Source organism: Eschrichtius robustus, chromosome 12, assembly GCF_028021215.1.
Source record: "Eschrichtius robustus isolate mEscRob2 chromosome 12, mEscRob2.pri, whole genome shotgun sequence".
In the NCBI taxonomy this organism is placed as follows: Eukaryota; Metazoa; Chordata; class Mammalia; order Artiodactyla; family Eschrichtiidae; genus Eschrichtius; species Eschrichtius robustus.
In genome coordinates, this window is record NC_090835.1 from 88,943,816 (window position 1) to 88,969,957 (window position 26,142).

General features: G+C 40.2%; 2 protein-coding genes across 3 annotated transcripts; one reads left to right on the forward strand and one right to left on the reverse strand.

Annotated features, from left to right (window-relative positions):
- Positions 1–854: 854 nt before the first annotated feature.
- Positions 855–12,750, reverse strand: ACOT13 (acyl-CoA thioesterase 13). The gene is made up of 3 exons (XM_068559261.1): positions 12,405–12,750; positions 2,779–2,963; positions 855–1,108 (listed from the first exon to the last, which is right to left on the reverse strand). Exons 1-3 carry the CDS (start codon positions 12,483–12,485, stop codon positions 952–954), a joined length of 423 nt encoding a protein of 140 aa, XP_068415362.1. The 5' UTR covers positions 12,486–12,750; the 3' UTR covers positions 855–951.
- Positions 12,751–12,777: 27 nt separating this feature from the next.
- On the forward strand, positions 12,778–25,736 carry TDP2 (tyrosyl-DNA phosphodiesterase 2). 2 transcript variants are annotated; one of them, XM_068559257.1, is made up of 7 exons: positions 12,778–13,062; positions 13,149–13,234; positions 17,280–17,453; positions 18,189–18,280; positions 20,520–20,638; positions 21,960–22,130; positions 24,806–25,736. In XM_068559257.1, exons 1-7 carry the CDS (start codon positions 12,898–12,900, stop codon positions 25,085–25,087), a joined length of 1,089 nt encoding a protein of 362 aa, XP_068415358.1. In that variant the 5' UTR covers positions 12,778–12,897; the 3' UTR covers positions 25,088–25,736. The 2 variants fall into 2 exon arrangements, with proteins under 2 accessions (XP_068415358.1, XP_068415360.1); XM_068559259.1 differs by having other exon boundaries at positions 12,778–12,960.
- The last annotated feature ends 406 nt before the right edge of the window (positions 25,737–26,142 follow it).

Consider the following 26,142-nt stretch of genomic DNA (forward strand, 5'->3'; position numbering starts at 1 on the left):
AAGTTACTTTTAGTGGGAAATACTAGATCTGGGTTTCCTGTGTGCTCACTGCTACTATCAAGTCTGCTTCTGTCCTTTCAGCAGACAGATCAGCATGTATTCTAATACAACCAAAGGATAATAAACCTTTAACTGTTGACTGTGTTTCCAGTTTCCAAAGTTGCTTTGGAACTTTATGATCTTCAGTCATGAAATGTTAACTAAGACCCCCGGATGGCAGAAACCAACTATTATGAATGCCATAGTCAGTAGAACTTCGAGAAATGGACTAAAACAATTTGTGAACTTGGTCTTTCCAGTACTGCAGATTGGGAGATCCAAGATCTGCATGGTTTTATCCTAGGTACTAGGAAAGGGGCTAATAGTATGCTCCCCCCACCACTATAAAATATGCCAATCCTGTAATAAATTCTCAATCAGAGAAAAGCAGTGCACCCACTGGACTATTTATCACTAATGTGCTTTGCCTTAAACTTTGTTGAGGACTACAGTCTATTTTATTTTCCAATGTGGCCTATGGTTCACCTATTTTGAAGTTCCATAATCTTCAAATTGGGTTAAAAAAAAATGTAACATTTTAGAGCTGAGAAGGACCTACAATTTGTTAAGGATTAATCGTTAATTTGTATTTCTCCTTTATCTTAATATGAATTTTAGTTTCAAGGTAATCTTACCTCAAAATGGCCCTGCTAGCTTTGCTTTACCTGTTTTCAAAACAGCCTGAGCTAAGAATGTTTGCATCCAAGTATCATGTATGATTACAAACTAAAAGAGGCTTAGAATATAGACAACTCTATCCTATATTCCACTTGATCTCTATGGCATTTTCCCCAAAGAAAATATTTCTTAGCCACTTCTGGTTGTGCTAATTTATTTTGAAAATTATATTTGTTCAAGTCAGCTTTACTCTGGACATTGATTGTTGAGTTTCTTTAGATCACCCTGCTGTTCTCAGTTTCCCAGGTGTTTTGTGTGTCTGCCTTGTGCTATTAATTTTCCCGTGGCCTTGTTCATCAGATCCACAGAAACAAATGCAAGTGTTTTTCCTTGCTTCAGAACATGTGCTGTAATCACTATATCTTCTCCCATTTTAGCAGGTGACATGTACCTTGAAAAGAAACATTTAAATTTAGTTAACAGCAAATAGTTTTTAAAAGAGAAAGTTGTATGCATCTCATAACAGCCTTATGTTACTTATTTACTCCTAAATAGTTTAAGAATAATATCCTTTCTAATTTGAATGGCTGGTCCTGACCGAGTTATATCTTACTGATTCCTTATGCACACAAATTTCTTTTCCTAAAAATATAGGAAGGGGTTTTCAACTGCCTCCACCCCCCCACACCGCCCTTTTTTTTTTTTTAGTTTCCCACTTCATATTTATTTGGGGCTAGAGATTTCCTTGAGCTTTCACTTAATTGGCTTAACTTCCTAGGTGAAGTAACACTTGGTGTTAATATCTTGTCATATCAATATGCAGAATTTACTCAACTCTAAAATGACTTAATAAGAACTATAAGGAATTAATATGAGGCCCTTTTGAATCTCAGGCAGCTCTTGATGGTGGCCAATACTTTGGCAACACATACTTTGAAAGGCCAAAATTACGTTTGGCTTATTAAAAATCCTTTAGGATTGTAGCAGCAGTATCTTAGAAGATCATGAAATGCAGTGCTAGGTTGGAAGATCTCTGCTCATAATAGAGGGTCTTAAGGCAAAGCAGAGTCATCAAGTGGTCTTACCCTTATCATGTGGAATAAGGTAAGGACTGCTGAATAGGCTCACCAGTGCCCGAGCAGATCCTTCTTTTTGTACGTCTTAATTTCAAAACACCATTTGCATCTTGTCCTGTGATTTGCTTACTGCACTCTCTATTTATTTCCATAGTAGAGAGGGACTGAAAGTTAGCCTAAGAAAAGGTTTAGATTGTTTAAAAACCTGATAACTGACATTATTTCCATTGCCCTTGTGATATATCACATTGGCTTTCCCACCCTAACCCCTGCCTCCCCTTCCAACAAAAATCTTTCTTCTCTTGCTTAGGTGGAAAAATCAATTGTCTTGAAACTAAATCCCCGGGCCCTGCACTCTTTAGTGAGCGGGACACTGGCAACAGTACTAGTTAATGTGGGAATTTAATTTTTTGCATCTGGAAGTGTTTGACCCCTGCGGGCATTTTCACAACAGTGAGTGACAAACCTGACATCTGGGGTTCTGCTTCCTTATCATGAGAGCATGTCTGTGCAGTTGCAGGAAAACATGAAGTATTGCAAAACTGGACATTTGTGTTCACCTTGTTACAAGGCAATGGCAATGTATACGTGAAGGTTTCCTCAACTTTTCTTTGATTTTTATTCTAGCTTTTCTCTATAAGTACTCAGTACAACCTTCATGAGACATTTGTACAAGTGGCACTTTTAAGGATTGTATGAAAAACAGTTACAAACCGTGAGTTTGTGATGATTGTTTTCCCTACCAGTATGCATATTAGAAGCTGAATGTTTGCCTTTTTGAGTGTTTAGATCATTCCCTATTTATTACTGGTTATATTACTGATTACTTATTATTACTGATATATATTGTCCTTGGAAATTAATTCCTCTAGTTCTAGATTCTAAAACCATGGAATATTTTAAGGTAAATCTATAGCTGCATTTAAGGATGACCAGCTAAGGGCACCTCATGTTTTATTTATGTTACAAATATGTTTAGTCTCGGTTGTTTGAAATGAGTTACCACATTGGAAAAAGTTATTTGGGGTACAGTTTGTATACATACGTTATGTTCATGTCGACACTGACTCCGGGTGCTCCCCTTTCTGTGCACAGCAGAGCATATGTTGATACGACATCCACTAAGGTGGCTGTCATGCCACCATGGAGGGTGCCCATTTTATTGGTATGCTGCTCTTCTACTTTCACTTCACAAATCACTTTCCCAGGGACAGCAGAAACAACGGTCACCTAAGTGTAAAAAAAAAAGAATTTTGAATATTTGGTGGTATTAGAAAAGCCCAAACAGCCTAACAAGAACTATCATCGGATTAAACCAAGTCACCCCCAAAAAGTTGATTCAGTAATTGAAAATAAAGTTACCAATCTCTCTCTGATAGAAATTAACTCTGATGTAAACTGTTTTGAAATAAAAAGGAATATTTAGGGAAAAACAGGAGTAGTTCTTCTTAATCTCCACTCCTCTGCAGAAATCAAACATTCCGTCTGAGCTTTTCAGCCTTATGTACAACAACCTGGCATCTCTTAATGTCTCCTTAGAAATTTTGCACCAACAAAGCCAGCTGGTCCTTGTGATCTGTTAACCCATTATAGTTTTAATTTGGATGTTCCCTAGTTTTTGCACAAAGTAATTTTTTAGAATGACTTCATAATGAATGGTTTAAAACCATTTACTGGAAGAAACTGAGTAATTCAATGCATTACTAGAATTAATAAGCTTATACCACAAACCTATTTTAATATAAAAAATGTTTGATAGAATCCAGCAAAGTTAAATTGCTGCTTTTAAGGTCCTGCCCCATTTATAGTATCATAATGAAAAAATTATATGAAAGATAAAATGTGGAACAATGAATTTAAAATGTTGTATCAAACATCTTTAGAAAGGAAACTTAAAGAAAAATAATAGAAACATGTTTCTTATATCCTATCTAAATTACTAGGAAAAAACATCATAGATAATATTTAGAAGCTGGAACTAAACTGTGAATGGAATGTGCTGCATCCAGCAACGTAATTCTCACCGTCACTAGAAGTGTTCAGGCAGAATATGGATGAATATTTGATGTGTCTGTTTGTAGATACAGGAAAGCATGTCTCAAGCATCAAATGGTTTAATTCTAGATAACTACCATTTATTGAGCACTTTCATGTCAGGCACTGTGCCAAAGTCTTTCCATATACTATATAACAAGGAAGGGGTTATTTCCAGTTTGTGTAACTTAAATTCAGAGTGGTTTACTCTCAAGGTCACCCAGGATGTGACAGAACTGAGATTCAGATCTAGGTCTGTCCACCTCCAAGTCTCCCTAGTTGCTAACCATAGAATCTCTAGGTATTCAGCGGCCTTTATGCTCCCACCAGGAAGACATTTCAGCATTTCACAAACTATGACTTTAGTTGTTTGCTGTTGTTTATCCCCTAGAAGGCCCTGATGTAAAACAGAAACAGAACTATAAAATATGAACCAACCTAAATAATATGTCATGTTTTGCTTAATGGGTAAATCAATGGAAAAGTAAACGTTAGAACAAGATCAAGTCTATTTATACAATAAATGACCTAGCCACAAGATGTCCTCATAAACTAATAATACACACCAAGCAAGCCCAAGGTGTAAACTCACCTTATTGGGGGCATTTACCTGAGTCTATCAAGCACTGCAATCTAAAGATGAACGAGATCAAATCCCTGCTTTTAAGGGGTTCCCAGTCTAAAGGAATAGACACACATGCACGCTGCAGTAGAGCGAATTACTGCAGATAGGATAAATACAGGTTGCTGGAAGTAAGGATCTTACTTATCAAAGTATGTTTTCAGGGCAGAGACATTAGGAAAGGCACCCTGGGGAATTATTTGTGGATTGAAGGATGGGCAGGAGTTAGGCAGGTGAAGACAGGAAAAAGCCAGGCAGTTCAAGAAATAGAATCGAATAGGAAAGCATCATAGTCACCAAAGGTAGTTTAGTGTAATTTTAAGGTATGGTGTGTTTAGTAGAGGTCAGTTCTTAAAGTTCCATTTTATTATCTAACTTTGGCTGGGATGACAAAAGGTAAAGCAAATGTCAATTGGATTTTCTACTGCAGACTACTGATTTTGTTTTTTGTTTTTTTTGGCTGTATCAGGTATTAATTGCAGCATGCGGGATCTTCGTTGCAGCGTGCGGGCTCAGTAGTTGCAGCACACGGGCTTAGTTGCCCCACAGCATGTGCAATCTTAGTTCCCTGACCAGGGATCAAACCCATGTCCCCTGCGTTGGAAGGCGGATTCTTAACCACTGGACCACCAGGGAAGTCCCCCAAAATACTGATTTTAATTTTTATCTTTTTCCACAACTTGAAAGGACAAAGGACATACTAAGATACAAAACATTGAAAATGTACATTGGAATAGAGATACTTTTGTACTGGTCAGCCAGATACGGCAGAGAAATGCTTTTATGTGTTGCCAATTCTTTTTGTTTTTTTTTGGCTGGGCTGCATGGCTTGTGGGATCCTAGATCCCTGACCAGGGACCGAACCTGGGGCCCTCAGCAGTGAAAGTGTGGAGTCCTAACCACTGGACTGCCAGGGAATTCCCTGTGTTGCCAATTCTTGTCTCCCTCAGTAAAAATAAGTAAACCAATGGAAGACAACAATGAAGGGATGTCCTACCCAACCTCCCAGAACTAAGAAACAGTCTTGGGGTGGAAGAAACCAATGGACAGCTACCTGTCTGATGAAGAATGAGGCTGGGGGGAGGACACTATTTAAAAAAAAAAAAAATAGCTCTCAGTCAAGACATAGGCTGTAGAGAGCACACGTGTTTATTTGGTTATTAACTATGGCTAACTTTGTGTGACAGACCGTGCTCAGAAATGTACATGCATTGTCTTACAGGCATTGAGACCCTGTCTCGATCCTCACAAATCTTTGAAGTAGTGTTTTTATCTCCATTGGACCCAGGTGTCTCTGGCTTAACCACTATGCAAAACTGCCTCCCCTCACATCTCACCTGGACTGCTGCAGACAACTAGGACCTCATGCATCGGGAGGAAGATGGGTGTGTAGCCTTTTATGATGCCATGGGATCAGAAATATAGCTGCCATGGCCCCAGTAATCCTGCAGGTTGGATGACTGCAGTAGATCGGCAAGAACTTCTACGGCTCAGCCCGGTCTGACACAGCAGACTCCTCAGTTCAGCATAAAAATGGTCTTAAATGGACATGCGCTCATATAATCATCTGCCCCTTTTCTGTATGGCCTGCAGTGTACTGTCTCTGCCCTGCACCTCAGGCATTCACATGAGTGTATATGACTCATGCTACCACAGCATCCCCGCCCCCCGCCACCCCTGACCTGCAGGCTCAAATTCCATCACAGAGAGATATGCTTCAGGTGACAAACACAGTCTCTCCTTTCCTCACTTAGCTTTTCAGTGAAGACATTGAGAAGGGATCCCTAATAGTCAACAGCAATGAAGGAGACAGTCCCTAATAGGAAGCTCTGCCCAGAACCCAGAATTATTCTTAGGCCTTGAGGTTTCCAATCTTTCTGGCCTTTAAGAGTCACTGCCTCACTGGCACTGCTGCTGATTGCTGAGCAGCACACACAGGGCCTCTGCTAATGGATAAAGAAACATATGTCTCTGGCTCTGTAAGGGTGTCTGTAACGGGCCTCAAGGAGTGTGGCACATGGCATGAGAAAACCTGCATGTATGTAAAAACGTGAGTCAACCAAGGAGACGGAATGCGAAAGACTATGTATGCACAAAAGCACAGAGAACATAATATTAGTGGATGAGAATTTTGTGTATTTGTAAAGGAGGCTGTTTTCAAAGCAATTTGCCCTGATGATGGACACAGCTGATTTCATATGTGAAACAGTGCAGATACCAGAGGAAGTGTGTCTGAGGATGATGTAAAAATGCACCTGCATATAAGCAGGAAAAGAGGTAAAGAGTAGGATAGAAGGTGGCAGTGTGATGGAGTGGCAACGGCAAGAAAAATAGTTGGAAATTATGTTAAGGGGCCATAAAAGGGCATGAGCTATTCAAGAATTGTGGTTCAGCCATGCTGCTGTATCAGCCCAACATTTCAGTTTTATAATAAATGTATGTTTTAGTAGCTTAATTACACAGGTGACTAGACCAATAGTTAAGAGTACTAGCTCTGGAGCCAGACTTAGGCAAGATCCTTTTTTTTTTTTTTTTAAATTATTTTTGGCTGCATTGGGTCTTTGTTGCTGCGTGGGCTTTCTCTAGTTGCAGGGAGCGTGAGCTACTCTTCCTTTGAGGTGCGCGGGCTTAGTCACACGGGCTTAGTTGCTCCGTGGCATGTGGGATCTTCCGGGACCAAGGCTCAAACCCTTGTCCCCGGCATTACCAGACAGATTCTTAACCACTGCGCCACCAGGGAAGCCCCTTAGGCAAGATCCTTAACTGAGGTTTCCTAAGCTGTAAAGTGGAGATGATAGCACTACCCTCCTAGAGTTTTATAAAGATTAAGATAAAACTCAAATTAAGTTAGAACGGGGCCTGGCATATCATAGGTGATTAAAACATTATAATTCTCATCCTTATCAAAGTTGTGACTCAAACACAACCATCAAACTGAAAGTTGGTTTGGATAGTTTCACATGGATTTGCTTAAAACTGCCCAGTTGGAATTGTTTCTGTTGCCAAGATCAAGGATGACTTAATTACTAAATTCAGTGGATGCTTTTCAGCCTGTCCCTCACTTGACCTCTCGGCGTTCTGCAACATCTACACTGTTTTCTGGCCTTTCCTGAACTCCCACGTTCACACCTCCGGATTCTTTTCCTCCTCCACTAGCCACTCCACATCCCCTTTGCTGGCTCGTATTCTGCAATGCCCGCCAGGAGTCAGAGGGTCAACTAATCATTCAGACTCACAAGCCCACCAAAGGCTACGCTTGGTGCCAGTTTCACTCAGGATACAGGACAGTTTCTCTAAGGTTAGGTACTATAATACAATGTTAACACACAGGCAGGGAGCGGACAGCTTGGGTTTAGATCCCCCTTACTAGCTGTGAGGCCTTAGAAAAGTTAAGCTTCTATTTTCTCATGTGTAAAATGGGGATAATAATAGTACCTGCCTCATCGGGTTGTCGTGAGGATTAAACGAAATAATGTAGGTAAAATGTTTAGTGCAGCATCTGGCTCAGAGTGCTCAATAAATGTTAGTTATTACTGAAAATGCCAGAACTATGAAGATGACTCCAGCCCGCTTGCTTCTCAGAACTTTCACTCGGCTTATTTTTAGAGGCCTGAACAACCCTGAAGGTGCTTTTCTGAAGGTGAATATGATCCTATCAGATTCCCTGCCTTCTACTCTGCAGTTCAGTTCCTTTCTGAGCATGCCCCAACGTACCTGACTGATTGTAAAAGTCCCAGCTACCAGATAAACGGCAAAGTCCCCTGATATGAGTGCTCAAGATGTATGTAGCAACTTTAAAGGAGGGGAATAGTGATAAATCTAATGAGTGATGTAAGCCATGACCAATTTAAGGTAGTTAGATAAAAGGCCTTCTCAGGGCAAATACCCCAGTATATAGAACTGCCCCAAACCCTGGAGTCATCACTCCTCTTTCCCTCCTATCTCACTATCCAACTCATCAGCAAAGCCTGTCAGCTCTAGCTTCAAACAAATCCAGAATGCCAATCACCTTCCCAGCCCCCATCACCTACTCATACTTCCACTTGAATCCAAGCCGTCATTTCTCTCCAGTTGTTACAGAAGCCTCCCAAATTATCTCCCTACTTCTGCCCTTGCCCGCCTTTTGTCCATTCTCAGTCTTAGCAACAAGAGTGCTCCTTTCAAAATGCAAGTCAGGTTATATGACTCTTCTGTTCAAAACTCTCTAATGGAACTCCATTCCACTCAGAGTAAAAACCAAAGTCCTTACACAGTGAAGCCATACTTGGTTAGCTCATCTCCAAATCGTCCCTTCCTAGTCTCCTTGGGAATCCTCTTGAAACACTGCAAGCAGACAGTGTGGTAAAGTCCCAGGGCCTTTATATTTGCTGTTCCCCTGCCTGGATCAATCTTCCCCTTGGAGTATCTATTACGTGCTCAGATCTTCACTATTTCAGTGACATCTTCCAAGATGACAGTATTTAAAACTGAACTTTCAAAAAAATAATTCCACAGGAATACATATTTCAGGGAAAAATACTCTCCTGTCCCAATATTGCCTATCATTGCTCTCTGCTTTATTTTCTTTTATAGCACTTATTACCATCTAACATACTATATATATTATTTACTTATTTTGTTCAGTGTTTGATTTACCACAATACAACATAAGTTTCACGAGTGGTAGGGTTTTTGTCAGTTTTGTTCACTGGTATATCCCTGGTGCCGAGAATGGTGCCTGGCACATAGTAGATACTCAAATGTTTGTTGAATGAATGAATACATTCAAATCTGAAGGTCAACTAAGAGCATTCTACAACAATATGCCCAACATTTAGTAGCTTCAGCAACTGATTGAACAAACCATAGGGAGTATCTTCTATGTGAAAGACATTCTTACTAGGCACTGACAAATGCTTATTAAGCATCTGCTATGGACTTGCTCCCAAAGAGCTCTCAGTGAGGAGAGGGAAGACAGAAAAAGCAACAGATATTTTCAATAATGAATAGTAAGTCCTATGATAAAAGTTATCATAGGAAAGTTCTGGAGATGGATGGTGGTGATGGTTGTAAACCATGTGAATGCAATAATTACTATTGAATACTTTAATATGGTTAAGATGGTGAACTTTATGTGTATTTTACTACAATTTTAAAAAGGGGGTATACAACATCAATGTTTTCTGAAATTATTTATTCATAGGACTCTTTTTTCTCAGGGCACATCTGATGGGGCTGTTCCTTGGCACCCACTTTTTCTCCTCTCCCAGACGATAAAACTCCTAGAGGGCGAGGAATTGTGATTGGCATTTCTTTATAACCTAGAGTACTTAGTTTGTTGACTGATTTAAAAGTGATCTTATAGCAAGAACAGGACACTTTCTTTTTTTGGCTTAAAACAAAGTCATTTATTAGATTTTGATTCTGTCAGTTGGCAATTTAGGCTGGGCTCAGCCAGCCAGTTCTCCTTTCGGGCTTGCCTGGACTCACTCTTGTTTCTACAGGCAGCTGGCAGATTGCTAGGAGCTGGTTGACTTAGATGGCGTAATTCACATGTATGGTGCTTGGTGCTGGCAGTTGGCTGGAGTGATGGGAGTGACAGACCACATGTAGGACATTTATTTTGCGTGTTGGTTTTTCTGTATCAGTGTTTTATAAAAGATAGGTTTTGTGGGTATTTATAAACACTGATAAAACAGAGGTTTTAAAAAAGAGAACAGGCTTAAATAAACAAGTTCTAATGTATGATCTCATGCACTGACTTGACATCTGTACCAGGACTAATTTTGCAATTTGCCTTTTTCAACAGATCATTTTTAGAGGAACAGAAAGTCACCATCATTTATCAGATTCTATATGCCAGGTCAAAACATCTGTCCAAAAAACAAAATCCCCACTGGAATATTATCAGCCAAATTTTCAAGTGTTATTCTACTTGATTCATTGACTTTGTGGGAGTGGGTGATGGAGCAAACTTGACACAATAGTACTGTACATCTCACTTGCTTCTTACACCCAGAAACATTATTCCTTCTCACCTTTGCAAAAGGAATGAGGTATAGAGGACAAGTGTGTCTGAGAGACCATATACATCTTTACTCCAATTTAGTTTTAACAATATTCTTGCATTTTAAAATCCTGCACTTAAAAGTGAGCATTTCTTGCCTTGAAAAATCTCTGGTGTCATATTTAAATCACCAAAGGGACAATTCTTTGACATAAAATAATTTTGTCAGTCAAGGTCCAGTGAGGCACAAAAACCACACTAGTTAATATATTAAGAGACTTTAAAGAATTGTTGGGACTTCCCTGGTGGCGCAGTGGTTAAGAATCCGCCTGCCAAAGCAGGGGACAAGGGTTCGAGCCCTGGTCCGGGAAGATCCCACATGCCGTGGAGCAACTAAGCCCATGCGCCACAATTACTGAGCCTGCGCTCTAGAGCCTGCGAGCCACAACTACTGAGCCCGCGTGCCACAACTACTGAAGCCCGCGCGCCTAGAGCCCGTGCTCTGCAACAAGAGAAGCCACTGCAATGAGAAACCCGTGCACCGCAAAACGAAGAGTAGCCCCCACTCGCCGCAACTAGAGACCCAGTGCAGCCAAAAAATAAACTAATTAAAAAAGAAGAATTATTAACCAGAGATTTAGAGAAAGACCACATTCTGTTCCATGCCAACACATGTAGAAATCGCATGATTTGAACAACCAACTCAAACTTCAGTGCAAAGACATGGTTTATATATTCTTATAAAGAACAAGAAAGTAGCAATTTATCTAGTTTTGACCTAGGACAAAATGAATGATAAGAGGATGGTTTAAGTCAAGTGTTCAAAACCTCAGCACTGTTGACGTTTGGAGTGGGTGATTCGCTGTCGTGGGGATGGGGGAGGGAACCCGTGCAGTGTGGGATGTTCAGCAGCATCCCTGGCCTCTAGCCACTAGATGCCAGTCCCACCCCTCCCACCACACTCCAGTTGTGATGATCAAAAATGTCTCCAGACACTGTCAAATGTCCCATGGGAAGCAAAACCACCCTCAAATGAGAACCACTGGTCTAGATCACGTTACCTTAAAATTTACGGTAAAAGAAACGATGTTCACGACTGGATTTATAGATCACTAAGCATAAACCTGTACTTTAGCCTGAGCAACTCTTCCCACACGAAAAGTAGACAACTACAAAATCCATTTTTGATAAAATTAACAAATACAGAGCACCTACTATGATCCTGACCTGTGCAGTTAACATGGTAGCCACTAGTCACCTGTCAGTATTGAGCACTTGAAACATGGCTAGTATGAATTGAGATGTGCTGTAAGTGTAAAATTCACACGGGATTTCAAAGATTAAGTACAAAAAGTCAGTACTCTTTTCTACTGATTACATGTTAAATATTTTGGATATAATGAGTTACTTAAAATATTTTACTAAAATTTCACTTCTTTTTAAAAGGTTTATAATATTGTAATAACAACTATATAATGTTACGATTATAAAATTATTATTATAAAATACCTCATTCAAAATGGAGTTGGGAAGCCCTGAAGGGGGAACTTTCCCCCACTTACCACTCCTCCTAGCTTACTTTATAAACCCCAGCGGGAAAAAGGAAGATTTTCTCCCCGTCCAGCAACAACCCAACTGCTGAGAAACCTCCGCAACTCAACCAATGAGACGACCACAGCCCCGGCTCTCCTCTCCTCCAGCGAACTTGTTCAAGACAGCTCCTCTCCTCGCTATAAAAGAACAGTTGAGGACTTGCCTATGGTTGGCCACAGTTTGCATGTCCCAAAGCGCAATTCCTCTGCTATTTTTGCTGGCTAAGCCACTTACGTTTTCGTTTTAAAGACAGATCAATGTAGGCACACCTAGCACATAACTGTGCTCCATTAAAGTAGTAATTATTATTACTAAGGTGAATTTAGGGACGCAGTCCAACAGAATCTAGCCAGAGACAATTTATTCAGCTCTCACCACGAGCCAAGCATGGTGCTTTCTTTCCCCTCATTAGAAACCGCGCCTTCGCCTCTAATACCTTTTCCAAACTTCTGTCAAAACCGAGAGCCTTGCCTGAGAACTTTATCGCCTCCAGCAGGCTCTTTGCCTTATAGCTCATCGTGGACCGTTCGCCGGCTCCCAGGCCCCACTCAAGAATGATTCTTGGAAGAGCAGGGAAGCCCGGAAGTTCGCAAAAGAACAAGGACAGAAAGGGCGAAGGGTTTGCAGCCTTCTGGGCCCGCGACGCGCTCCAAGTCCGCACTCGCGCGCACCCGCGGCCACGGTGCCACCGCAGCTCGCGCACTGACGTTCCGCGCCTCGTTGTGACCTCGCGCGCACGCGCTGTTTAGCCTTCGCCAGCCCGGGCCCGCTTTCCTGCTGCGCAGGCGCGCTATCGTCCTCCGAAAGCGGAGCGCGTTTCCGCAAGAGGCGGTGGATGCGCGAGCGCTGGGGCGCTGGGCGCCTGCGCAGAGCTCCAGGCGTCTCCCTGCTAGGCCCGGGTTAGAGGGAGGTGAGCTGGCGGCGGTCCCATGGAGCGGAAGGGTGGTCCGGACGGTGCCCCGGAGGCTGAGCGGGAGGAGGGAGAGCCCGAGGTGAAGAAGCGGAGACTTTTGTGTGTGGAGTTTGCCTCGGTCGCGAGTTGCGACGCCGCCGTGGCTCAGTGCTACCTGGCCGAGAACGACTGGGAGATAGAAGTACGCTTTCGCTGCTTCTCTCTTTCCCGCACTTTACTTTGGTCCGTGCAGCGCACACGTTCCATCTCTGTGTCTTTGTTTTGCAGAGAGCGCTGGACTCCTACTTCGAGCCGGCCGTGGAGGAGAGCGCTTTAAAAAGCCATCTTGAGACCACCTGGGAGCCCGAGTTCTGGTGAGTGATGAGGGGGCGGGGACCATTCCGGGCGGAGTTAGTTTGTACCGGGTTGCGTTGGGCATCCTGGGACCTGCAGTCGAGTTGGACGGGCGGGTTTGAGTAGAGGCACATCTCGCCTCTGAATAGCCGGAGGCGGAGGGTTTTTGTTGGTGCGTGGGATGGAGACGCGTCCCAGCAGCGGGGCTGACGCTTCTCTCCCGAAGTCCAGGCTGTCACTTCGAAGGTACTTTGGAGTCGGGGGGTGGGGGAATATCTGAAATGTAATTTTTTGAGTACAATTTTAGGCAATATGTAAGCAAGGGTTTCGAAACAGATGAATGAGGCAAAATCCTCTAATGAGGAATGGTAACTTGGAAGTCTTCTTGCTGCTTATATTGTTGTTGTTTATTCTCTGCCGCCCGGCCAGTATAATAGTTTTTATAAACTGCACATCCGCCCCTATTATTCCAGTGCTCCCTCCCCAATTCATGCACTTCTGCTCTTAAAGTCCAAGTGCCTTACAGGTCCCTCCACGGTTTGACCATATTTCTGGGTTCGTTTCTTTTCACACTCTCTTTCCTACCCTACAAAACTTCCAGGCATACCAAACTTTCCCTTTCTCCAGTGGGCCATTTTTTCTTGCCTTTCAACCTTTGTAAAGATATTTATCATCTCTGCCTAGAACCCTTTTCTTCCTCCTTCCTTGCTAAGTAACATTTATCTTAAAAGTCCAGCTTAGACATGACTTGTCTTCAAGAAGCTTTCCCTGATTTCCCAAGTCTGGGTAAGGTTCTCCTCTTGAGTAATTCTATATAGCATCATGCATGACAACTTAGTTCATATTATAATCGCTATTTAGTATTTTATGTCTCCCACTAGACTACTACATTTGGTGAAGACAGTATCTGTTTCATACATTGTTGATTTCCCAAAGTCTCAAACAATATTTGGCATGTAATAAGCTCTCAATAAGTATGAATTGAATATATAAAGTTCTCCCAGCTGTATGGGCAGCCTCTACAGTTAACTGTTCATAGTAGATACTTTTTTCTCCCTGTGAGCTTTTCAGCTGCACTGTCTTATAGATGTGATAAGATCATTTCATTAGGCTCCTTTCTCCGTCTGCCTGGCCTGTTGTTGGGGAATTGTCTACCCATCCACAGTGACATGTCTCTAGCTCCCATGTTGTATTAGCTAGAGCCAGTTAGATTAGTAGGTGTTCATCTAGCCCGTGCTGGCCAGTCAGATCCTCTCTCCTGGGATTAGGACCAAGAGTGTTTAGTGAATCTTCCTGTCAAGCTGGGACTGTACATGTTAACTCAGTACCTGTGGGGGACCTATACCCATACTCTTGTGCATGGGGAAGCTGAGAATGCTAGTCTGCAGAGAGACAGTGAAACCGAGGGAAGTTGAGTAGGATTGAGAGAGAGCCTTGATCGAACTTCCATAGGCATAGCTGTGTTCCTGTACTTGGCTCTGGGACATGATTCTGTTTCCTTGTGAATCCTTTTCTTTTACTCAGACTAGCCTGTGTTAGTGTCTGTTAGTTGTATCCTAAATTGTAGTCAGTAAAGAAATTGGAACAAAGGAGGCGGAGTCCCTGAAATCGTCCCTCAAAAAAAATGTGGGTGGAGCTGAGTAATGGTGGGGTAGAGGACCATTAGGAGTCCCCTAGCCCAGAATCACGAATTGGCAGAAAACAAGCAAAGTGATTGATGAGGCTGTGGTCTGTTGTCTCTTGGAACTCAGATCAGATGCCAGTGAGAGTGAGGCTTTATCTATAGAATAGAATAAGAATCCACACTGATATAAATACATTTGTCCAGGAGTGAAGGGAACACTTTCCCTCACAGTAGAATTCCAACTACTAAATGTTGAAGGCATGTTAGAGTTAGAAAAAAAATCACCATTTGGGAACTATCTTGATAGTAATTATCTCAGACAGGAATCATCAATGGACACTAAAACTAAGGGACTTCCCTGGTGGCGCAGTGGTTAAGAATCCGCGTGCCAATGCAGGGGACACGGGTTTGATCCCTGGTCCGGGAAGATGCCACATCCCACCGAGCAACTAATCCCGTGCGCCGCAACTACTGAACCTGCTTGCTGCAACTACTGAGCCCGTGTGCTGCAACTGCTGAAGCCCGCACACCTAGAGCCCATGCTCCACAACAAGAGAAGCCCTTGCAATGAGAAGCCTGCGCACCACAACAAAGAGTAGCCCCCGCTCGCCGCAACTAGAGAAAGCCTGCGCGCAGCAATGAAGACCCAACGCAGCCAAAAATAAAAATAAATTAAAAAAAACCCAAACTAATAGGTAAAAGTTGATGAGAAACAAGACATTTACATAGTCTCAAAGTACCTACCTGCAAAATACTTATTACATGGGGGGAAATCATAACTGTGCAGTGCAGAAACCAAGGCATCAAAGTTAACGTGACCAGTACTGGGGACAAATCCAATACTGTTGGATCAGGCCTCCTGACCTGATGCACTGAGGAGGACACCCTATCACTTCTGTGTCATTCCTGCCAAAAAATACACATTCTCAGAAAACATCAGACAAACCCAACCTGAAGGACATTCTACAAAATAAATGGGCTGTATTCTTCAAAAACATCAAGGTCAGGAGAGACAAAGACTGAAGAACTATTCTGGATCAAAGGAGCTTGAAAGAGACATGCCACCTCAATGCAACATGTGATCCTGGATTAGGACATTACTGGCACAATTGGCAAAGTTTGAATAGATCTTTAAATTATATAATAACATTGTATCAATGATAATTTTCTGATTTTTGATAATTGTACTAAGGGATGTATGTCCTTATTTTTAGGAAATGCATTCAAAAGTATTTATGCAAATGTTTCAGAATAAAAAGAGTAAAGCAAGTAAATGTTAAATAAGTAAAATGTTAACATTTATCTGTATGAGTGGTGAGTAGAATTCTTTTTATTGTTTTTCGAGAGTCTGAAATTATTTCATAAGAAGTTTAAAAATTAACTAGACTTATCATGGTGATCATTTTGCAATGTATACAAATATTGAATCATTATATTGTGTACCTGAAACTAGTATAACATTATCTGTTAATTATACCTCAATAAAAAAAATTTTCCAGGAGTTCCCTGGCAGGCCAGTGGTTAGGACTTGGCGCTTTCACTGCTGTGGCCCGGGTTCATTTCCTGGTTAGGGAACTAAGATCCCAAAAGCTGCGTGGTGTGGCCAAAAAAAATTTTTTTAATTAAAAAATAAAATTTTTTTAAAGAAGTTAAAATATTGGCATTACATTTATTAAAATTATAAATGTAAAATCCTAGTTCTTAAATTTATGTATATTTTATAAATGCTTAGCAGTTGCGTTTTAATAATGTTTGTCCCTCCACTCAAGTGTCTGGGCCTTGGTGGGAAAGGTGGGGTCAGGCAGACCTGTGGGCTGGAGCCCATACACATGGTCTCTCCAGCATGGCAGTCTCAGAGTAGTCAGATTTCTCATGTAGCAGCTCAGGGTTCTTGTTGGACAGAGTGTTCCAAAAGGCTTGAGTGAAAGCTACAAGGCTTCTTATGGCCAAGCCTCAGAAATCCCAGAATAATCCTTTTCACTATATTCTATTGGTCAAGCAAGTCACTAAGGTCCAGATTCAAGGGGAAGGGTATTAGTTGGACTTCACCTCTCAGTGAGGGGAATAACAAAGAATTGCAGCCATTATTTATGTGGCACAATGAGATCTTATTTCAAATGTGATTTAAAATAAATCCAGATAAATGTGGAAATCTTACATTACTCAGTCTGATTTGGGGTCATAGTTTATCAAATCATTTTAGTGACCTATGTCATTGAGGGATATTGAGTTGGTTCTAAGTAAGCAGACATTTGGATAACACAGTAAGAATCCATTTTTCCTCACTCATCAGACTTTTGCTGTTCTATAGGCAGATACTTTTAGGACTCTTAAAATTTATTTACCTGTAAAATGAGGGCTACAGAGACTCACAAAATAATTTTTAAATTAATCAGTTTATAGATTATTTGCAAAGTTGTGTTTCATTCTTATCTTGCCAGTGTTGACCTAACCAAGGAAGAAACAAGTGATTCCATTAGTTCTAAAACCAGCACATCTGAAAATGTTCAGCAAGAAGATGGCAGCATGTTCTCTTTCATTACCTGGAATATTGATGGATTGGACGTAAACAATCTGCCAGAGAGGGCTCGAGGGGTGTGTTCCTATTTAACTTTGTAAGTATTATTACATCTGTTTCATGGTAACGTGATAATGTGTCTTACCTGCCTACAAGGCGGGTAACAGTTCAAGGTTATGGGCTTTGGAATCGGTCCTGACTTCAGAGTCCAGCTCTCAGAGGAAACGTGTGAAAGAATTGGGAGTGACTGCCTCTGGGAGCAGGATTGTGGCTTGGGGTACAGAGGGAACACTAATTTTTGTTCACAGCCTTCTAGTACTATTTTATTTACTAAACTTTGTGTATAATTATTGCTATGAAAAGAAAATTACCAAAATGATCCGTATCTGCCACACACTAGCTCTGTGACCTTGTGGAACCGCTTGTAAGCCACTTCAGTTCTCCAGAGCTCAGTTTTCTTCATCGTGGATAATAACTGTTTCAAGAGGATTGAAGAAGACAATAACACTTAAGGCATCTGTTAAGAGTGAGGACCATTGTAGGCTCTTAATATTATTGGTTTCTAGTGTCAATAATTCCTGTTCTTCTAACTTTGAAAGGTTGTCATGTATATGTTTTTTTTTTTTAATTTTATCTTTACAGTGTTATGTGTTAAATAGCACAGGTCTTTCTCATTTTATAGTTATCAAAGGTCAGCATAAATATTGAATATTAGGTGTCCTAGAGGACTATAATTTTGTGTTTCTTTTATGCTGTGGCATTTTCCTAATCTAGGTAGCTGCAAATGAAATGGTATACCTCATATTTTTCATAAATTGATGTGTTTAATTAGGTACAGCCCAGATGTGGTATTTCTACAGGAAGTTATTCCCCCATATTCTGCCTACCTAAAGAAGAAAGCAAGTAGTTACGAGATAATTACAGGTAACAGTTTTCCTGTTATTTAACTTGTCTTTTTCTTTGAAAAACAAGGTGAGAGATAAACCAAAGTTAGACAGTTGGAACATAGACAGGAAAAAGCACAAATAAAGTAAGTTTGAGAAAAAGAAGTCAGACACAGGATGTGGTGGCCCCCAAGCTGTAAGCTTATTCAGCTTTCTGCTTTCCGGAGAACTGCTTGTCTCTTTCTTGGTATGCACTCCTGACGCTGCGGTATTGAGCGTAAAAAAGGAAGATGGCTTGCGGCCAGTTTCGTTCTAGGTGCCTGCTCTGCATCTAAGAGCCCCTGGTTGTTCCCCAGAAGAAGGAAGTGCTGCCCTGAGGGGGAAGTCTGTATCTCCAAAGAATGGCCCATAAGGCATGCTGACGCATAGATAGTGGCGCATAGATAGTGGCGACAGAATTATGTGGAAATACAAGGTTTACTGATTTATTGTCTGATATTCGTTCCGTACTAAACCTATATATACATTCATGCTCTTTGAATAAACTTGCCTTGCAACCATCAGTTGTCTTGGCCCTTCTGATCCCATACTGGTGCTTTTCAGTTCCTTACCCCTCACCGCCAGGAACTTCTAGCTTTCTGCAGCCGGTCTGCGGCAACAGGATACTAAAAAAATCATAGGAGAATATGTTACATATGTGGAAAAATGGTTGAAATGGATGATTTTTCAGGAAAATATAAATTGCCAAAATTTGAGGCACTAAGTAGCTTTTTGGTGAAATCAAATTGTTAGAAAATGTTTAAGTGTGGTGATTGCATTGTGGTTATGCTTTTTCAAAAAGTCTTTATTTCTTTTTATTTATTTTGTTCTTTTTCTACCTTTTTGCCCTGAATATTTTAGTTTTTGATTTTTCATCCATTTTGTTTTTACTAAGTGCATTTAATATACCACTTTGGCTTCATTTCATGACTTTTGGCTAAATCTCATGTTTTCTTTGACTTTCACTTTTACCTAGTGTATGATTTTAATTTTGATTTACTTTTTAATCCAAAATTGCTGAAGAGAGAGTTCTCTCTATCTGCCTTTCTCTCTCTCTCTCTCTGCGGGACAACTTTTCTGCATTCTCTTGGGGATTCCTTTTGCCTGTCTTCTGTTTTGGTTATCTTGTTTTCTGAATCCCATGCTTTCTTCCTTGGTTTACTTCCTCATTTTATTGGAGCACATTCTCTAGTCACTTTCTAAGAAGTAGCACATGGGGAGTGAAGTTTTTGAATCCCAGCCTATTTGGAAATGCCAATGTTTTATTCTCATAGTTCCTTGATAGTTTGGCTGGACAAAGATTTCTAGGTAGAAAGTCATTTTCCCACAGAATTTTGAAGGCATGATTTCAGTGTTTTCTAGTTTCCATTATTGATGATTAGAAGTCTGATGCCATTCTAATTCTTGATCTTTCTTCCCCCCCCCCTTCCCCCTCTGAAAGCTTTGAGGCTCTTCTTTTTAACTCCAGTGTTTTGGGGGTCTTTTTTTCATTTATTATGCCAAACACTTGGTAGGACCTTTCAATCTGGAGGTTTGTGACCTTCAGTTCTGGAAAATTCTTTTTTCTGTCTCTCCTTTCCTCCCTCCCTCTCCGCCTCCTTTCCTCCGGCCGGACTCCCCACCTGCCATCTTTCTAGTCTGCTGCCCTCCTCCCTGCCCCTCCGTTTCTTCCTCCCTTCTCTTCCTGTTCCTCTTTTCCTGGTTCCCCTCCGTTCTGATAAACCAGTTACCACTTCTCCACCTACTTTGTTCTCTTAAAAACTTGGAAGCTTTCATTCATTGCTCCTCCATTTCTGTTCTCTTTTCTTCTTGCAAGTTTATACCTTTCTAAATTTTTTATTCACTTACTGTGATTTTTCTGGTGCTTCCCGAGTGAAAAGTAACTGCATGTCAAGTTGCCTCAGTTTAAGTCTCATCTACTCTGCCTTTCAGAAATTTTTCAAATTTTTATGTTTGGTATTAGCACTGTTAACTGTTTTGGGCACTTATGTAAATTCATTATTATTTTTGTATTTCTTCCATACTTCCAGTTACACTTTTATATTTCTTCCATGCTTACAGTTACAGAGGGACTTGGTTGACCATCTTCAACTATTTTGAAATAATAGTTTACTTTTAAGATTTATATCCATTTAAATATCTATACCTGCTTGTTATAAAATTTTCAGTAGGGGAGCTTGGGATAAACTGCAGATACCCCTGATCTCTCAGCCTAAATTCTTTTCCGCAAACATTTGAAGGTCATGAAAAAGGATATTTCACAGCTATAATGTTGAAGAAATCGAGATTGAAATTTAAAAGCCAAGAGATTATTCCTTTTCCAGATACAAAAATGATGAGAAACCTTTTGTGTGTGCATGTAAGTAATTTTTTTTAATTGTTTTTTTAAAAAAAAGAATGAACTATTTTTTTCATAGTTCCATGATGGTGTCCTTTTTAAAAAAGCATTGTCTTTAGAAAAATATTTACTCCTCACTTATAGGTTCTTTTAAATAGTCTTAAAGAACTTTATAAATTAAATTTTTACATACATTTCAAATATAGACAAATTGTAAAAATAAAATCCTTGATTCATTAGATGTTTTCTTAATATATAAGAGTTTGCTAACATTCCACAGTTGCTTCCTAAAGTAGTTTTTTTTTTCTTATTAAATGCACTATACTTGGTACTTTATTGTACTCTGTGAGTCTTACAAAAATGAGTCAAATAGATCTTGGTCTCATAGAGCTCGTAGATTAGCAGGGGAGAGATTGTATGTATAGTACCTAAAATAAACGAAGGGCATAAATGCCATGGGAGAGGTATAATGATATGCCATGGAAGTTTAGAGAAAGGAAAGATGATTTTCAGCTACATTGTTTAGTGAAAGTTTCATGATGGAAGTTGTGTTTGAATTGGGCCCTGAAAAATATGTAAAATGTAGACATTAAGAACAGTGCAGGTAGCAGAACCACCATGAGCAAACTTCTGCAAATTGCAAATAGCAGGGTATGTATATATGAAAGAGAGCATGTATAGCTATAAACGAGCCTTCTATTCAGTTGGATGTAGAGGGCACAAAGGGGGTAGTGTGACGACAGGTTTGGTAAAGTAGGTTGGATCCAGATTATAGGAGATCATGAATGCCCAATGTGAAAGAATTTGAACTGGACCCTGCAGGCAATTAGTTTAAATAATGACAGATCTTACATTGCTGGTATCTTAATTGCAAATGGTAAGTGATTCTCATTCATTCATTTAACTGACATTATTTTGAGTTACCTATGTGCCAGGCTCTCGGTAACAGTAATAAATAAAAGAGCCATCTTTGCTTTCAAATGACTCAGGGCTTTGTAGGAGAGAGATAATTGTGCTGCATTTCGATCTGGGGGACTTTATAAACAGTCTACACGGCGCTGTAGGAGGATAGGGGAGGGAGCCACTGATGCCTGGGATGCTGGGGAAGGGCTCACAGTGGAGTTGACATTCGAGGGAGGTTTTGAAGTATTAGTGGGTACTTGCTCAGTATTCTTCGGGAGTATTCTTTGACCTTTAAGGATAAGCACGGTGCTGATTATATAGTTTCACTTTAGTAAATATTGATATATACCCATCAGTTGAATAGTTACTGATTCTGTGAACAAAGTTCAGTGTTAATTGTTAGTGGATCATTTTAACAACTCTGTTTATCTTGTTGCAGGTGAGTGTGTCAGGAAATGAACTTTGCCTTATGACTTCTCATTTGGAGAGCACCAGAGGGCATGCTAAGGAACGAATGAATCAGTTGAAAATAGTTTTAAAGAAAATGCAAGAGGTTCCAGAGTCAGCTACAGTTATATTTGCAGGAGATACAAATTTAAGGGATCAAGAAGTGAGTGATGAAGTCATTTCATTGTTTATGGGCAGATTAATGCTGTGGAAACTAATTTAGGTTTCTTTTGACTAAAGCTATTAAAACTAGGACTTTCATCTGTTCATAATGTATAAGTGACCTTGCACATGCAATTTAGCAAATGATTATTTAGCCTGTGCTACTTGCCTAGCACAGGGGAAGCAGAGGCAGAAGGGGCTGTTACATTATTGGGTGAAAACATATATATGGTATATGAAACAGACAACACAAAACAATATATATTGATTAACAAGAGGGGTATAGAGAAAATAATGATTAGAAGAATTAGAAAAGGTCGTTTATTTGCAGTTTCTTAGTTGTAAGGTAAGAAGAACAGAAAGATTTGACCAACATAGTTGTCCCAAACTCTTTTCCTTCTGGATTTTCTTTTTTCAACCTTTTTTACCTTCATGACATTGGTTTTGGCAGTGATTTCTTGGATATGACACCAAAAGCACAGACAACAAAAGAAAAAATAGATAAGGTAGACTTCATCAAAATTAAAAACTTTTGTGCATCAAAGGGCATTATCAATGGAGTGAAAAGGCAACCCATGGAATGGTAGAAAATATTCACAAATCATATATCTGATGAGATATTCAGAATATTCAGAATATACAAAGACCTCCTACAATTTAAAAAAAAAACACACAGAAAAAAAAAAAACCTCATTAAAAACTGGGCACGGGACTTCCCTGGTGGTCCAGTGGTTAAGAATCTGCCTTCCAATGCAGGGGACACAGGTTCCATCCCTGGTCGGGGAACTAAGATCCCACACGCAGCAGGGCAACTAAGCCCACACGCCGCAACTACTGAGCCCACGTGCTGTGGAGCCCACACACCACAACTAGAGAGCCCGTACGCCACAACTAGAGTGCCCACGTGCCGCAGCTTTGGTGCCCACATGCTCTGGAGCCCACGCACCACAACTAGAGAGAAGCCAGCACGCCGCAATGAAGGATCCCGTGTGCCACAACTAAGACTCGACGCAGCCAAAAATAAATAAATACAATTAAAAAAAAAAAATGGGCAAAAGATTTAGACGTTTCTTGAAAGAAGATATACAAATGGCCAGTTGGTTCGTGAAAAGATGTTAAACATCATTGGTCATGAGAGAAATGCAAATCAAAACCATGATGAGATACCACTTCACATCCATTAGTATGACTATTACAAAAAAACAAAACAACAGAAAATAACAAGTGTTGCAAGGATATGGAGAAATTGGAACCCCTGTGCACTGCTTCTGGGAATGTAAAATGGTGCAGCTGCTGTGGAACATGGTGTAAGGATTCCTCCAGAAATTAAACAGACTTTCCATATGATCCAGCAAGTCCACTTCTGGGTGAATACAAGCAAGCGAAAGCAGAGCCTCAAAGAGATAGGTGTACACTTGGGTTGGTAGCATTATTCTCAGTAGCTAAAATATGGAAGCAACCTAAGTGTAAGTGTCCATTGACAGATGAATAAACAAAATGCATATATTGATACATGAAATGGAATTTTTTTTTTTTTTTTTTTTTTAACTTATGGCTGTGTTGGGTCTTCGTTTCTGTGCGAGGGCTTCCTCTAGTTGCGGCACGTGGGGGCCACTCTTCATCGCGATGCGCAGGCCTCTCACTATCGCAGCCTCTCTTGTTGCGGAGCACAGGCTCCAGATGCGCAGGCTCAGTAATTGTGGCTCACGGGCCTAGTTGCTCCGCGGCATGTGGGATCTTCCCAGACCAGGGCTCGAACTCATGTTCCCTGCATTGGCAGGCAGACTCTCAACCACTGCGCCACCAGGGAAGCCCTGAAATAGAATATTATTCAGCCTTAAAAACGAAGGCAATATTGACACATGCTATAACGTGAATGAACCCTGAAGACATTATGCTAAGTGAAATAAGCCAGTAACAAAAGGACAAATGTTCATGATTCCTCTTACATGAGTTTCCTAAAGTAGTCAAATTCATACAGACAAGAAGGAGAGTGGTGGTTGCCAGGGGCTGGGGGGAGGGTGGAATGGGGAGTTCGTGTTTAATGGGTGGAGTTTCAGTTTGGGACATTGAAAAGGTTCTGGAGGTGGATGGTGGTGATGGTTGCACAATCATGTGAATGTACTTAATGCCACAGAACTGTAATGTTAAAGTCGAAATTTTATGTGTACTTTACCACGATAAAAAAAATTTTTAAATCCTAGAGTGTGAATGGGAGGAAAAGTTAATGTTGTTAGTAAATTTCAAATAAAACTGAAGGCATTTGACATTATTGGATCATATAAATGGTATACTTCTAAATTTATAGATTAGAGTAACAGTTTTGCCTTCTTTACACTTAATGTTCATTTTTTTAAACTACTAATAGCAATAACTGAGACCATGGATTTTCAGTCTTCTGAGTTTCATCTGACTCCCAAAGTTAGGAAGCTACTTGTGGCAGAAGCGAAGGGGCAAATTTCAGACCTCTCTGTCTCTCTTGATATCTTTATATTACCTACTTATTACCATGCAGTAAAATAATTTTATAATATATCTAGTTGTATCTAGTTTTGCATTTGTGCATTAATAAATAATCTGTGGCATTCTGATTTGAAAAGTTGCACCTAGTTGTGGTAATGGTAAAGACCTTTTTAATAAAAGGGAAAAAAGACTGAAAGAGTTTTCTTTCTTTAGGTTACCAAATGTGGTGGTTTACCCAACAACATTGTGGATGTCTGGGAGTTTTTGGGCAAACCTAAGCATTGCCAGTATACATGGGATACACAAGTGAACTCTAATCTTGGAATAGCTGCTACTTGTAAGCTTCGTTTTGATCGAATATTTTTTAGAGCAGCAGCAGAAGGCGGCCACATCGTTCCCCGAAGTTTGGACCTCCTTGGGTTGGAAAAGCTGCACTGTGGTAGATTTCCTAGTGATCACTGGGGGCTTCTGTGCAACTTAGATGTAATATTGTGAACTGCTTTTCAAATACGAGTTTTAAATGTTCGGAGCAATTTTGTTCTGTGTTTTTGCAAATGTAATTGCTACCTGTGTGGAAAAGTAGTTTAATATGGAGGAATTAATATACTGGATCATTGTAACAAAAGAAAAAACGCCTGTGATTTTATTTTGTGAATTGTGTCCTCAGATTTCAGAAGTAAATCTTAATATTGATTTCAATGAAAGCATACCTGTGTTCAGAACATGAGGCCTCTTAATGAAAGGTCACAAAGGCTATCAGCTATTACAAGCCCTGGCTCGTTAAGAGTGCTCACAGCTGCTGGCTGGATCTGCATTTAAATAGATTGCAGCTGTCCTACATCAGACTTTTTGTCAGCTAACAGTACCTAATTGGTAAGCTAGAAATGAACTCATGATTTAAAATCCCTTAATTTTTAAAAAATTCATGTTTGTAGTTATGTCACCAACAGAGGCAAAGTTAGGCTTGATAATGATTAAAGTCACTTTTATAGAGGCATTGGACTTTTTTTCTGAGAAAAGTAAATGTGTAAAAAGAATTAGCCTTTTAGTTTTGCTACTTGTAAAACTGAATTTTTTTCAAGACGTGAAAGATTTTTTTCCCATAAGAGAATGTACCTTAAATAAAGAATTCTGCTTGCTTATAGTTTGTTTTAGTATGTTTTTGTGCTCATGATGGGATTGAAGTTTTTACCTGCTTCCTGTTTCTGGCTCCACTGCTACTGTTTCACCTTTGTGTGGAGAAAACAGCTTTACACGTTGCTTCTCACTCTGCCAAGTATTGCCAAGAATATATTGACTTCCTCAGTATACAAAAATGAAAGCTGGCGGTAATAATTAGAATGAGAAGTGGCAGAAACTTATTTTCATCAGGGGTGTCAAAATTAACAACTAAAACACCTAAAAAAAGACAAGCTGTATTTATATATAACATGCTTTGTCATAATGGAAAAGTTTGTTAATCATAAATTTTATATATGTTATATGTTAATCATAATTTTAATCATGTTAATCATATGTTAATATGTTATATGTTATAACATGTTAATCAT